The sequence below is a fragment of the Homarus americanus genome, unplaced genomic scaffold (assembly GCF_018991925.1).
Source record: "Homarus americanus isolate GMGI-L3 unplaced genomic scaffold, GMGI_Hamer_2.0 scaffold34921, whole genome shotgun sequence".
NCBI lineage: Eukaryota > Metazoa > Arthropoda > Malacostraca > Decapoda > Nephropidae > Homarus > Homarus americanus.
The window spans coordinates 19,177,054-19,193,460 of record NW_024741901.1 but is presented as its reverse complement, the minus strand read 5'-3'; the positions used below and the strand labels follow the sequence as shown (position 1 = coordinate 19,193,460).

The following is a 16,407-nucleotide window of genomic DNA, read 5'->3' as shown; positions in this document are numbered from 1 at the left end:
ACAGCCACATCACCACCCTCTCCCCTCCACAGCCACATCACCACTCCCTCCGCACATCACCACCCTCTCCCCTCCACAGCCACATCCACCACCCTCTCCCCTCCACAGCCACATCCCCCCCCTCTCCCTCCACAGCCACACACCACCCCTCTCCCTCCCCATCACCACTCCCCTCACAGCCACATCACCACCCTCTCCCTCCCAACCACATCACCACCCTCCTCCCTCCACAGCCATCCTCTCCCTCACACACATCCCACCCTCTCCTCACAGCCATCACCACCCTCTCCCTCCACAGCCACATCACCCTCCTCCTCCCTCCACAGCCACATCACCACTCCCCTCCACAGCCACATCACCACCCTCTCCCTCCCCACCCACATCACCTCCCTCCACAGCCACATCACCCTCTCCCCTCCACAGCCACATCACCACCCTCTCCCTCCACAGCCACATCACCACCCTCTCCCCTCCACAGCCACATCACCACTCCCCCTCCACAACCACATCACCACTCCCCTCACAGCCACATCACCACCCTCTCCCTCCACAGCCACATCACCACTCCCTCCACAGCCACATCACCACTCCCCTCCACAGCCACATCACCACCCTCTCCCCTCCACAGCCACATCACACTCCCCTCCCACAACCACATCACACTCCCTCCCACAGCCACATCACCACCTCTCCCCTCCACAGCCATCACCACCCTCTCTCATCCACATCCTCGCATTATTAATACTTAAAACAGAAACTCATGAGGTAATCACCATATACTTTCACATTCTCGTGTATAAATAAAACTCTTGAGTAAACTTCTCCTAGTTCGTCCATTTTTACCGACTTACAGAAACAAGTGACATCATGTAAGCTCAAACTCCTTCTAACATGATGTAATAAATGTCATCCTTCAACAACAACAACAAAAACAGTCGACACATATAGTATATTTATGTATATATGAATAAAATGTTAGAATGGATTAGATTACCTGAAGATTAGGTATCACAGTTTATTTCACCTGATGAGTAAACATCCAAATGATACCTGGAGGGGTTAGGTCAGGTTAGGTCCGGGTTAGGTTAGGGTTGGAGTTGGTTAGGTCAGGTTAGGTTTGGTTAGGTTAAGTCAGGTTAGGTTAGGTTAAGTTAGTGTTTAGGTGTTTAATCATCAGGTGAAATAAACTTGGGGGTGGGGGGAAATTCAGGTGATCATATACAGTATATCTAGTGTACAGTAAAAGACCTACAGTATATCATCGGGACACATTGACCAATTACTACACAATACACGACCATTACACCTGGACAACACCTCACCTCCATCACCTGCTGGTTGGGTGACCTAATATGGCTGCTCCTGACCTCATAAGGCTGCGTCTCCGTTGCCATAGTTACCAATCCTTTCCTAAGCAGATCAGTTTAATATTATCTGCCACTGATGTAGCTCCGTTAGGTGGTGACAGATGGTATAATAATAATAATAATAATAATAATAATAATAATAATAATAATATAATAATAATAAAATAATAAACACCAGCCACTAGTAAATAAAGGAGAGAGGTAAATGGGAGTAAACAGTGGAATGCAGAATGGCGGTGATGGGATACACGCCTAAATGTTCTTACACATAGAACGTAAACAGTAGAGAATTCGCGAATTACTGACTCTTATTTAATCTCTTGAGTATGATGACTTAATCCTTTGAGTATGATAACTTGACCCCTTGAGTATAATGACAGCTCTTTGATTTGATGCCGTAACCCTTTCAGTACACAAATGAATTAAACTATCGTTCAAGGGTTAAGTCATCATGCTCAAAGGATTAAGTCGTCTTACTCTAGAGATTGAATTCTCATACACAAGGGATTAAGTTATCGTACTCAGGGATTAAGTTATCGTACTCAAGGGATTAAGTTAACGTACTCACGACACCCCCACACAGATCCTCACACTAACCGTATCTGCGGCAGCAAGGAACAGGTCGGTAAGAAGACGAATGATTCTGTTGTGGTCGAGGTTGTCCTCCAGCAGTAGGTGGTCCAGCAGGGTCACGGGCTCCTCTCCTAGCTCCTGCCTCCTCCGTGACTCCCTTAGTCCCTCCTGCACCAGCTGTTGGCCTGTAGGATAGCAAAAGAGGGAAATAAAACTCCGAGGAATTTCTTAATGCCCAGTGGTAGGTGTGGGTACGTGTATCAGTGAATGTGTAGAAGGCGGCGTGTATCAGTGAATGTGTAGAAGGCGTTTATCAGTGAATGTGTAGAGGGCGTGTATCAGTGAATGTGCAGAGGGCAGCGTGTATCGGTGAATGTGTAGAAGGCGTGTATCAGTGAATGTGTAGGGGCGTGTATCGTAAATGTGTAGAGGGCGTGTATCAGTGAATGTGTAGAGGGCGTGTATCAGTAAATGTGTAGGGGCGTGTATCAATAAATGTGTAGAAGGCGTGTATCAGTAAATGTGTAGAGGGCGTGTATCAGTGAATGTGTAGAGCGTGTATCAGTAAATGTGTAGGGCGTGTATCAGTGAATGTGTAGAGGATGTGTATCAGTGAATGTGTAGAGGCGTGTATCAGTAAATGTGTAGAGGGCGTGTATCAGTGAATATGAGAGGGCGTGTATCAGTGAATGTGTGAGGGCGTGTATCAGTAAATGTGTAGAGGCGTGTATCAGTGAATGTGGGGACGTGTATCAGTGAATGTGTAGAGGACGTGCACCAGTGGAAGTAGCGTAGAGGTCGTGTACTAAGACCCACCGGCAACAAGGGCGCGGTCGACAGCATCAGCAAAGCGGGTCCAGACAGGGAGGTGGAGGGCTCTGGCCAGGGTAGGGGGGAAGGTACCCATGGCACAGGTCTCCTTGAAGATCCCGTGTATCGCCTCTATAAACTTCTCCATCTCCTCCTGTCTACTGTTGCTGCTGCGGTTGGGGGCGCCGTCGGGACTCCCAGGTTCCTGCTGCAGAAAACCCAACCTACTCCCGAACACCATGACGCCCAGGGCTGTCGAGAAAGATCATCATCGGGACAGTTAGTTTGGGACGATGACGGCTGAAGTGTAGTGTATGATCAGAGGCGAGGACACCTCCAGGAGACAACAGAGGGAGAGTAAAGATGTCTTATACTGGTAGATAAACAAATAAAGAAGCATTAAGACTGACTAGAACAACAGGATAATTAATAAACATTCATAGAAAAATAAAATTGAGATACTTCGGTAACACAGCCATGGAGGAGATGATAACAGTGTACAGTAGATGTTTATAGGTAAAAGGAAGAGTAGGAGGGTCAGAGACTGGTTCACCTGAGAGGTATACACAATGTGGGAGAGTTGGTAAAAGCAGCCCCTTTGGCGTGGAGGGCCGTGGTCTCCAACCCTCAGACATGAAGGAGTTTGAAGGAGTTATGGATTTACTCTTCCGTGTGTATAGATCCATTAAGGCATAAAGTACAGTACTACATTTGTTGATATGAAAGATGAAAGTAGGTCCCGTAAGCCTACCGATCCGCCAGGGGCAGTGTGGATAAGGGTGTGGATGCGGATATTCACAGATGGCCACCGCACGTTCATGTATATATGTTACTTACTTAGGCCTATAATTATATGAGTGTGTTGGTGCAGGATCCAACCCACTGCAACAGTCTCCGTGCAGTTTCTACACATTGTGGTCGCTATCTTTGTGTTACTGCTCAAACTAACCAAAAGAGTGCATTCTCACTTCACAAGTTACTGGAATTTCTTTACATATGAAACTCTGGTATACTGTGTACAAACTCACACATATTATGTACAGTACGCTCAATTTGTCCTCTACCAAGTTCATAGTAAGCGTATCGAATTATAATAGAATGATCGTGTAATTTTGGTGCCATTTTGGAAGTTATTTTTGTGATTTACCTCAAGTGAGGCGGGGAGATGCGTCCTTACATCTCCATTTATGAGAAAGATCAGAGGCATGAATCTCTCCACCTCCAACACCAGATTCTAAGAAATTGTAAGACGAATATTGCTCGTGACTGAAGATGTAAGAATGTGACTAACTTAAGATAAAACACTGAAGGAACGTCAAAGAATAATATAAAAATTACAACAAGACTCTACGTTAATTAAATACGTGCACAAAACACCTGTTACGAGGTGAAACTAAGGGAGAGAATGTGTGAGCGGGAGACAGTGTGGCTCACGTCATCAACCCCGCCACACAGTGAAAGGAAGAGTGAACTGTTTTATTGTGAGGACGGAGAGAGAGAGAGGGAGGATGGGGGGAAGAACAAAGTAAGAGTGGAGGAGAAAAAGAGAAGGGGGAGTGGGAGGATGAAAGGAAGGGAAAAGGATATGAAGGAGAATCGAGGGAGCAACTGAAGAATCTCTTACACGTCTTCGTTAGCCCTCAGCATCACCCACACACACACACACACACACACACACACCAATAGGCCTCGCTCGTAATAGCCCTCAATCCAAGTAAGCCTAAATCTAATTTGGCATAATTTGTTTAACGATTGGAGTCTATTAAGCTTGGGCACACAAGTTAAGCTGGGGGCCTGTTAGAACACGCGCCCCCAATCTTAGTGGTTAGGTTAGGTTAGGTTTATAATCCATAATGAATGCCTACATGTACTGTATGTATAAAAATAAATTGTCAACACAGCCTCGTGGAAACTTACATTCAATGGCCCAGCGGTACAATTCTCGCTCCAGGTTGGGGACAGCGATGCCCGAGAACTGAGAGGTCCAGCGGTCCACCAGGGCATCAGCGACCTGTGAGAAGCCCGGGTGGTGGGGTGTCACGGAGCTGGGGCGGAGGAGACGGCGGTTCAGCACACGACGGTTCTCCTTCCACTCCTCACCCTCCCTGCAACACACGGGGCACGGTGATGTCAAACATGTATGATGGTATAACACACACACACACACACACACACACACACTACAGAAGTAAAGTAATCTAGCATAAAGTGAGAATACTTGATGAATAAAATAACTCAAGATGAAGACGCCGGGATAATGAGGTTTACTTGGTCTGGAAACCTTTGTCGGGGTTTCCAGTTTACCATCACAAACAAACAAACAGACTCAAGATGATGTTTATTTTAAGTGAAGATTTAAGAAAAAATATATATAATGATAAAATTTAAATAAATCTTATATTTAGAAACAAAATTTATCGTTTTTGTTTATTCCCCGCCGAACGTTTAGTGAAGCGTATGGATAATGCTGATGAGGACTTTGTGCGTCTGTTCGCCCGCTTTCCTGCATAATCGCCCGTCCGTCCGTCCGTCCGTCCGTCCACCCGTCAGAACGTAACACGATGTTTATGTAATAACAGGAGGTGTCTGGTTTGGGTACACAACCGTCTGACCAGATCATTCAGTAAGAAAGTGTGTGTGTGTGTGTGTGTGTGTGTGTGTGTGTGTATGTGTGTGTGTGTGTGTGTGTGTGTGTGTGTGTGTGTCTCTGTGTGTGTCTGTGTGTATGTGTGTGTGTGTGTGGTGTGTGTGTGTGTGTGTCTGTGTGTGTCTGTCTGTGTGTGTGTCTGTGTGTGTGTGTGTCTGTGTGTGTGTGTGTGTCTGTGTCTGTGTGTGTCTGTGTCTGTGTGTGTGTGTGTTGTCTGTGTGTGTGTGTCTGTGTGTGTGTGTCTGTGTGTGTGTGTCTGTGTGTGTGTGTCTGTGTGTGTGTGTGTCTGTGTGTGTGTGTGTCTGTCTGTGTGTGTGCCTGTGTGTGTCTGTGTGTATGTGTGTCTGTGTGTGTGTGTGTGTGTGTCTATGTGTGTGTGTCTGTGTGTGTGTGTGTCTGTGTGTGTGTGTGTGTCTGCGTGTAATAATAATAATAATAATAATAATAATAATAATTAACGGTTTATTGAAAGAGCTTAGCAGCCAGAAGGCTGAAAATATACAGTTACATATTTGGGGAATGGGTTACGAATTACAAATAATATACAATTAACATAAGTGACACAAATAAGACATATAATAACTAGATGTGGAAAAGCTCAAACTACAGTTCATTTCAACATAGTGACAGTGTAAGGAGCAGTGTTTACTGGGAGTGAATACACTGATTTATTACAAGTTATTGATAATTTTTACAATGGTTGGGACTGGGCTGTTCTTATAGCGATCAGTTCGTGCACGTATGGGCTGGATGCGGTTGTGGTGTCGAACAGCAATTCTCGGACAAGGGATCTCAGGTGGTAGTAGGAGCCGGTGTCGGGGATGGTGTAGAAGCTTCTTACCAAATTTGCAGATGAGGTCGTGGTGATGGTCAGTGAGAGTCGAAAGGGTCAGTGTGTTGAGCGCTTCTTGATATGTGGAGTAGGAAGGGGAGAGAATAATCTTGCATGCCCTCTTTTGCACTTTTTCTAGGTGTTTACGTTGTGTGGCATTTAGGGAGGAAGACCAGGTGGGGGAGGCATAGGTGAGCTTGGGAAGTATGAATGTTGTGTAAACACTGAGGAGCTCGTGTGCAGGAACTCCGAGGGACTTGAGTCGGCGGAGGAGGTGGAGACGGAAACTGGAGGATTTGATGACTTCACTGACGTGTGGTTTCCAATTTAGTTTGTTGTCTATGGTGACGCCGAGGAGCTTCGTGGAATCTACAACCTGGAGTGTGTTCGGACCTAGAGTAATGGAAGGAGGTGGGACAATGTCGGAGGAGAGGTTGATGTGCATAACCATGGTCTTGGTATGGTTGATGGTGACATGGTTGTTGGCGGCCCAGTTTTGGAGACTGTTCAATAAATCCTGAAGGGCGGTATAGTTGGGAGCAGAATTGTTGACGCTGTGTGTGTGTGTGTGTCTGTGTGTGTGTCTGTGTGTGTGTGTGTGTGTGTGTCTGTGTGTGTAAAATCACAAGTAGTGTTGCACAATAAGTCTGCTCTCATAAAAACAGTTACATATCATATTTTTTATAGCCGATAAAAGGAGTCAATAATAATAATCATAATAATAATAATAATAATAATAATAATAATAATAATAATAATACTAATAATAATACTAATAATAATCGACAAATGGAGCCCCCACACTTACGCGTTACGGGAAGTCAAACACACGGTAAATCATTGAACACCTTTAATCCCTTTGTTCAGATAATTAATCGGATCAAGCACGCCCGAGCTCTCAAGAGGACCAACACCCCTCGACAACAAGTTTCAAGGGAATCCGTCCACCTGTTATATGAGTTATGACGTTCACAGAAAGCACACGGACATGCAGGGATGAGAAGGTCGACAGTGTCCTCATTGTCAAACCCGGAAGAGGGAAGAAAATAAAACTATAAAGTGGATGAGGAAAGTAAGATTTTTTTTTTCAGTGGTAATTAAAGCCCCAGGTGTGTAATTTTGTCAAGGTAGCATCAGGTGATCTCTGGAAGGTAACCAACTGTGTATGTTTTTTCTCTTTTCTCTCGACTCAGTCCCTCAAGTTCCTTCTCACGCCTTGAATTAAAACAACTGATGACAATAACTGTGTGTTGGCAGTAACGAGACGTCAGCTGATAGTGAGGTTTGTATATACTGCAGTATTATCGCCACGACTCTCTCTCTGACTCTCCCTTGAGGCCTACCTGCCCAATTACTGCCTCCGGTCTTCCTAAACTGTCTAGTATATATGAGCACACCGTATTATCCACAAGTCACACCTATACCAGTATATAGTATATACATTTGGGAACATACCATGCAATCAGTTTTCACACACACACACACACATTCAACATCTACAGTACATCAACCACGACACACTTGAGAATGCGATAATTAAATAGAGCCGGTTACATCATACACTGCGTAGTGAGGTCATTTAAACCGTTAGCTAATCAATATTAGCGGCCGCACCTGACGACGTTACTCGACTTAACTTTCGCCCTGACACTCTAGTCTAGAGTCAAGGGCAAGTGAATGTCGACATGCGCACTGCTTCCGGATTCCCTCACGCAAACAACAACAACAATGAACTTTACCGTATGTATTCACCTGATCCCGTATTCTATTCTTCAGGAGATCCAGTTTGAGATGTGGAATTCTGTAATCTATACTTTTGTTCTTAAGTTCTAATATATCAAGAGAAAAATTAGTCCATATTGAATTCAATAGATTCTACAATTGGATCGCATGAGGATTAGGCACCCCATTTTACTTGATGATCCTAACGTTACCTGGAGGGATGAGTTTGTGTTATGTTATGTTGTGTTATGTTAGGTTAGGTTAGATTAGGTTACGTTAGGTTAGATTATATCAATTTTGCTTGTGTTACGAAATTTTACATTAAGTTCAAGTAATCTCGAACGCTTATAAATACCCGTAAATTAAAGTTGTTTGTAAAATACAGTGTTATGGCGTGTGTGACCACCACCACCATCACTGTAAACACTTATTATATGATCTGTTTATTATTAGTCTCTCTTTAGCACACACATACACACACACACACACACGCACATGTACACCCACTAAAAAATTATTCAGCACCCGTGTCATATTGTATCACGCCGTAAGGGTGCCGAATAATTGTTTAGTTAGTGTACACACGTATGAGAGAACGAGAGAGAGACTTGTGGTGAGCATCAAGTGTCAAGCAGGCGTAAACACTGACAGCTAACAACAGGGGAGGGTGAGGAAAAGAGAGAGAGTGTGTGTAGAAAAGAGAGGGAGCAGAGACGAGATGAGGAGGATAAGAAAGACGAAATGAAAATATCATCATGACTTATATATACTGCGAATGAATTTGATGTATTTTTTGTGTACGAACCTCTGTCCTGCATGGCAGTGAACAGTGACATCACCCACATGAATCTAACCTGTTAATGACTAAGATCTATTTCTTTGTGTATGAACCTCTGTCGTGCGTGGCAGTGAGAAGTGATACCACCCTCAGTGTCAAGACCTGACTGACTTACTCAGAATAGGCAAACCGTACTCCAAGCTTTGTCAATAAATTTGTTAAACTAAAACTAAACATCATGAATTAGATAGATACAAACAAAGAAATATTAATGACAAGTGTTATGAACTAATAAGAAACGAGTGCGAGTAAAATACGTATGGAAGAAGAAGAAGAAATAAAGCAAGAAGAAAGGCAGGGAAAAAAATAAATAAGAGAGAAAAGAGATAGAGAAGATATGAAGGCCATCGGCAACGCTCAATATGAAAGAAAATGACACAAGTTTCGAGGGGTGTCTATAAGAAACGGGGAGAGGAAGTCGCCGTATGCTTAACACGGTGTAAAAACCTATTTACCGCCACAAATTTCCATCCATTGGGAATTTCTTTGCGTTTTCATAATTTTAGCTGAAGTACTGAAACCACGAATCACTTTTGTTGAATAATAAATGTCTGATTTTTACCCAATTTACCTTTCAAGCGAGAATTTGAACTGAGAGAATCACAAAAAAAAAAAAACACGATGGGAAAGAATGTATTGGTTGTGATTAATTGATTGAATAATGTAATGAGAAAATTAATTATTCTATTGATGAATTTTTCACTAATATAATGGGCGATGGATGATTATTATTTTTTTATATGAAATAGTCGATGAAGAACACACACACACACACGTCAACAGGTGTGTAAGAGGAAGTCAAGAGAAGAAGGTGAGAGAGAGGGGGAGAGACGTCACAAACCTTAACGTGACCCCTTGAGCAGTCTTCAACCTTCAGTATAGCGTCCAAGGAAACTCTCTCTCTCTCTCTATTTCATTTTTTTCGATCTCTGTCTCTTTCTATTTTTCTCGCTTTCATTTTCTTTATTTATCTCCCCTTTCTCTCTCTTGATGTCTGTCTGTCTGTCTGTGCTTGTCTCTCTACATCCATCTATTTATGTTTGTCTATCTATCTATCCGTTTCTCTCCTTTTATGCCTATGATAGCGAGGGGGAGAAGGGGAGATAGGGAGGGGAAGAAGAGGCGATAGGGAGGGGAAAGGGGGAGGGAGAGGCGGGGAGGAGAGGAGAGAGAAGGGGGGGGTGGAGAGAGGGGGGGTTACTTAACACAATTTGCAAATAGCTGAATTGTCTGAGGTCATTCACAAGTACTGTAATTAAGCAGTTTATAGTCGTTAGTCCTCGTTGGTGTCTTTTAGTCACTCATCTTAGAGTTTGGGGTGTCTACTCTTCAGGTAAAATAAGCTGGTGTCTAATCTTAATGTAAAATAAGCTGGGTGTCTAATCTTCAGGTAAAATAAGCTGGGGTGTCTAATCTTCAGGTAAAATAAGCTGGGTTGTCTAATCTTCAGGTGATATAGGCTGGGGTGTCTATTCTACAGATGATCTGGGGGGAGGGGCGAGGTATTAAGTTCAACGCTTAATATTCCCTTTACACGAGGGTGCATTGACTCGGTTGCATGGCCTCTGAATGGGTAATCCTGTATGAGTAAGGAAGCAACAGTTAAATCATGAATACTGATCATTATACAGGGTAATGGCGAGAGCTCAGAACGCCTCACCATCACCACAGTACCTCATTGTCATCATGTTGTTCTCATTATCCTCCTGGCTGCTTCATCATTATCATCATCCGGCCATATGTTATTATTATCCCGAGGCAGAAGAGCCACTACAGTAACGCGATACTAACGCTAGTTTAGTGTTGAAGGTCACTCCCCTCACCTCTCTTCTTTTTCTCCTGATTCTCTTTTTATCCCCCTTTCTCTCCCTTATCCTCTCCTGTCTACTATACCACTCCCCCTTTCTCTCCCTTATCCTCTCCTGTCTACTATACCGCTCCCTCTTTCTCTCCCTTATCCTCTCCTGTCTACTATACCACTCCCCCTTTCTCTCCCTTATCCTCTCCTGTCTACTATACCGCTCCCTCTTCCCTCCCGTCTCGCCCCTCCTCTCTTTCTCTCTCTCTGTCACACTCCCCTCACACACCCTGTATGTTGCGAACTCTTAGACACCCTACAGGTATGTGACACACTCCTACATACACTGTGTGACACACTATCTCATTCATAGACACACTCTTAGACGCACTATGTGACACACTCTTAGACGCACTGTGTGACACACTGTTAGACGCACTGTGTGACACACTCTTAGACGCACTGTGTGACACACTCTTACAAACACTATGTGACACACTATGACACTCTTAGACACACCATGTAACACACTCTTAGACACACACACCCTATATGATAGTCACACACGACACATAATTACCCAGACAGTGACCCCCTGAGCCAAGGTCATGACAACATAAGTTATAAATAACTCTTCTCGTGTACACTGTGGTTGTTGGTAGTTAGTGGTGGTTGTTGGTAGTTAGTGGTGGTTGTTGGTAGTTAGTGGTGGTTGTTGGTAGTTAGTGGTGGTTGTTGGTAGTTAGTGGTGGTTGTTGGTAGTTAGTGGTGGTTGTTGGTAGTTAGTGGTAGTTGCTGGTAGTTAGTGGTGGTTGTTGGTAGTTAAGTGGTGGTTGTTGGTAGTTATTGGAGGTAAAAATATACCGTGAATTACTTTTAAAAGTTTTACTTCAACAACATATAATTTTGGCACATAACATGTTCCAATATTCCAAAGTCGAGAGAGAGAGAGAGAGAGAGAGAGAGAGAGAGAGAGAGAGAGAGAGAGAATATGCTACCCACTCGTGTACGGAATCCTCACTGTGCTAGATAAATCATCTTGCTTTAGCCAAATAAAATACCAGGTACTAAAAGTGGCCTCCCTGTAGACCACAGTTAAGAGATTATATTCCCTCTAGTTAATATATAACATTCATGTCTCGCCATATACAGTATATGTTAAGGGCACCGCCATTGGTGTTCATATGTATTTAAGTTCCACAAGTTACTAAGTATCATGTACGGACTCTTGAATGTACAATCGGGGTTAAAAGTCTTGAACACTTGACAGTATTTGGCATGTAAGTACCCGAAGATCTTGGGTATTAAGGAGAGTTTTATCCCATTTTGTGGTTCAGTCATAATATGTGATGACAAGTAGTGTTATTAGTATATCCCAATCATATATGTATAACTCAGATATTGCTAAGTGTTCAAGACTTTTGACCCCGACTGTAAGGTGTTGGTCAAATCTGGTTTTAAATGAGCTTATACATGGTGTTGTCGTAACATTCTCAGCCAAGTTATTCAAGAGTTCACAGCTCTTACTCCATAGAAGTTTGCTCTTGACATGTTTCTGTAGTGATGGCTTCTTAAACTTAAGGCTAAAACGACTAGTGGATCAGCCATCCATTATCTACAGGTACAGTATGTTTATTTAACTGAGTAATGGCCTTTAGATGCTTAATAACGTTTATTAAATTTTCTCTTTCTTTTCTGTAGTGTAAACTGGGCAAGTATCCACGCTCTATATCTCTTGGTAGGGGAGGTGTCGGAGTGCCGCCACTATGGCTTGATAGATCTCCTTTGAAGATCAATTAACCAAGTAACTCTTTGACACATCCCACTGGCGAAGCAGAACTGCGGGGCTTTCAAAGGGTTAAACAATCGTGTTAAGGGTTGAACTATCGCCATCAAACGTGTGATCGACCGCAATTCTAACATTAACACACGCACACAGATACACGCATTATTATTAGTGAACTTGAAGCTCCGCAACACCTCATCTCAGGGAACCATCTGCAGCGGTTCACAAGTTCCCGTTACTGTCACGAGTCGCGGGAGATGGTTACGTGAGTGGCGGTAGGGCGAGTTCCTCCATGTTGATGGCTCTGGGTTAACACATCTTTTGAAATATCTGAGTTAACACACACACACACACGACTCTCGGGAAACATTACATGGACACTGTGATACAAGGCAACTGGCGAGAAGTCACCCAGTTGACTAACAAACAATAACACACAAGAACCAGACACTCCCTGGGGGTTGACTGTGGCTTTTAGTGGAAAAATGACTGTTAATACAAAGAACTATATGGGCCAGATGACTCGTAAACAGCGGTGTGATCTTAATAATGTTTGGTTGATGTCGACTACTATTATTTTGTTCACATTTATTGGAGTTAGTACCTGCTCAGGTACTAGACTCTAATATATGCTGTTAGTTATTAATGTTTGGGTGGTGGCGGTTGAGGAAATACATAACTCGGTTCCTGTCCATAAGGGTAGTTAGTTCGCGCCTAATACAGCCCCAGTTCACGTAGCTATGAACGGGTATCTAATTTTACAGTTGAGGAAGTAAAGACGGCCGAGTTCACTGCTGACGACTACACTGCTTCCTTAAACACTGAGGCTTTATATACACACTGCTGTTTCCACTGACCATGTCTGCCTCTTGTGGGTTAGGCCTATGGGACCCACTTTCACTAGTTCCTGGCAGCTGGTGAGTGGTGCCTTGAGTAAACAGTGCCTAGTTCAAAATGACCAAATGAAATTATCCGAGTGATTAATGTTGGTCATATACTAAACGCTGAACCCTTAACACTTATACATTATCCTGATGATAAGTGAGAGTCCTGAATGACAAGTGCTGGGTCATGGTAACTGGTACACCAGTGTTTGTTGTTGAATACTAGTGTGTGAGCCTTTATACTAATGTTTGTTGTTGAATACTAGTGTGTGAGCCTTTATACTAATGTTTGTTGTTGAATACTAGTGTATGAGCCTTTATACTAATGTTTGCTGTTGAATACTAGTGTATGAGCCTTTATACTAATGTTTGCTGTTGAATACTAGTGTGTGAGCCTTTATACTAATGTTTGTTGTTGAATACTAGTGTGTGAGCCTTTATACTAATGTTTGTTGTTGAATACTAGTGTATGAGCCTTTATACTAATGTTTGTTGTTGAATACTAGTGTGTGAGCCTTTATACTAATGTTTGTTGTTGAATACTATGAGCCTTTATACTAATGTTTGCTGTTGAATACTAGTGTATGAGCCTTTATACTAATGTTTGTTGTTGAATACTAGTGTGTGAGCCTTTATACTAATGTTTGTTGTTGAATACTAGTGTGTGAGCCTTTATACTAATGTTTGCTGTTGAATACTAGTGTATGAGCCTTTATACTAATGTTTGTTGTTGAATACTGTGTGTGAGCCCTTATACTAATGTGTTGTTGAATACTAGTGTGTGAGCCTTTATACTAATGTTTGTTGTTGAATACTAGTGTATGAGCCTTTATACTAATGTTTGTTGTTGAATACTAGTGTGTGAGCCTTTATACTAATGTTTGTTGTTGATACTAGTGTGTGAGCCTTTATACTAATGTTTGTTGTTGAATACTAGTGTGTGAGCCTTTATACTAATGTTTGTTGTTGAATACTAGTGTATGAGCCTTTATACTAATGTTTGCTGTTGAATACTAGTGTGTGAGTCTTTATACTAATGTTTGTTGTTGAATACTAGTGTATGAGCCTTTATACTAATGTTTGTTGTTGAATACTAGTGTGTGAGCCTTTATACTAATGTTTGCTGTTGAATACTAGTGTGTGAGCCTTTATACTAATGTTTGTTGTTGAATACTAGTGTATGAGCCTTTATACTAATGTTTGTTGACTATAATGGTTATTGTTGACAACCAGTGTTTGACCTCAGTAACTAAAGTGCTTTACTACTACAACAAACACACACACACTCACATGAAGAAGAGCCCCCTGCTGACCTGCCGGTCTTGGTTGTACAGGAGCCACGCCTCGGGGATGAAATGTCGCGGAAACGCTCCTTCTGCGGCGAACACCTGCCTGACGTCGGCGGGGTCTGACACGAACACCATCTCAGATCCCGCTAGATTTTCCTTGAAGACGCTTCCCAGCTCCCGGTGCCGCTGAGAGATGTACTTGTGATACAGCTGGACACCGCCAGCAGCCAGGAACTCCGGCAGGGTGCCCAGGAGAGGGTAGCCTTTGGGAGTTGGCAGCTCGTCGTAGGTCTTGGGTTTACTTGAGGTAAGGGAGGGTTGTGGCAGAACAGATGTAGTGGTCTCTACGGGAGGTTTAAGGTCCTCCAGCGTGGTGGCGAGTGTGGCTCTGCTCCTCCGCTGCGCCGCCTTCATTTGGGAGTTGACTCGGCGCAGGTGACGCCGAAGTACCTTGGGGACGACACCAGCCATCACGGTGGTGTTCCAGTGTACTGTATTAGCAGAAGTGTTCACTTGGTGATTATTGTGACGATGTCAGTCCCTTCGTGTCTCAAAGTTAGGACGGAATACAACTGAATGTCATGTTCAGAGTCATGTGCTGTATTATTATAAAAGCGCACCTCCTCCCCTGTCAACAAACTACTGTAGACTGACGCTCGTGGATCGCGAACCTGGCTTTAATAAGAATGACCTGACCCACAGAGCCGCCCACATCTTCAACCTCCAACCAATCAACACCGCGCTGCCCCTGTGATGTTCAATTATAGAGTAGAGGTCGCAATTTTTAAATATCTTCAATGCACTGATTTATAAATATAGTCACGAGAGGAAACTCTTAAAAATTTTATTGAATAATACGACAATTCACGATGCCGGGAGAGCTTGAATCGTACGCCAGGCAGAGAGACCGGTATGAATGGAGGATGCACAGAGTAAAAGAGCTCTCTCTCTCTCGTAATTTTTAATTGTTGATATACTAGTGTAATTACTAATCTTGTTACGCACTTAAAATCTGTCAGCAGTTGAAGCACAGTAATAACATTATAACGTCAATGATCGTGGGAGGGGAGAGTACGAAGAGAGTAATTAAAGAGTAGGCAGATACTTTCCCGTAGCTCACTGCTCGTATCACTGTCAACTTACTCGTGGCGTTAATGTTCAGTCACTTTAGTAGCCACACGAAACCCAGTGATATAATTGTTGTGTGAATTACGATTTGTCATTAAGAAACTTTTCAGAATATATTGTTAATTTCTTTCTGCCTCTCTTTCTTCACACACACGAGCTGCTTCACTTCTCTGACTGGGTATATCAACTTCAAACTTAACTGAATGTCAAAGTTGATATGATAAGTTCCCCCTAATTCAATTCTTTCTTAATTACTTGGATAAGATATGTTTTAGAGTTAAGATGTCTGTTCTCAAGTTTAAAGGGGAATATTATTTTAATATACATAAACCTGTAAATGTAAACCTAAACCTGTGTGCCTGAACCTGTATACCAAAACCAGTATTTATGCCTAAACCTGTGTACCTAAACCTGTATTTACGCCAAGACCTTGGTACATAAACCTGTACTTTATACCTAAACCATTACTTTATATCTAAACCTGTACTGTATACCTAAACCAGTACTTTATACCTAAACCTGTACTGTATACCTAAACCAGTACTTTATACCTAAACCTGTATCTTATACCTCAACCTGTACTGTATACTTAAACCTGTATTTTATACATCAACCTGTACTTTATACTTAAACCTGTACTTTATACCTAAACCTGTGTACATAAACCTGTACTTTATACCTAAACTTGTGTACATAAACCTGTACTTTATATCTAAACCTGTGTACATAAACC

General features: G+C 42.8%; 1 protein-coding gene across 1 annotated transcript in view; it reads right to left on the bottom strand.

Annotated features, from left to right (window-relative positions):
- LOC121876076 (cytochrome P450 315a1, mitochondrial-like) overlaps positions 1–16,407 on the bottom strand; it is a 29,228-nt gene that overhangs the window by 11,836 nt on the left and 985 nt on the right. Inside the window, 4 exon segments of the mRNA XM_042380991.1 lie at positions 1,965–2,125; positions 2,757–3,002; positions 4,668–4,855; positions 14,548–16,407. The exon segment at positions 14,548–16,407 is cut by the window's right edge and continues 985 nt beyond it. Of these exon segments, the coding sequence (XP_042236925.1) occupies positions 1,965–2,125; positions 2,757–3,002; positions 4,668–4,855; positions 14,548–15,017 (1,065 nt within the window). The 5' untranslated portion in view covers positions 15,018–16,407.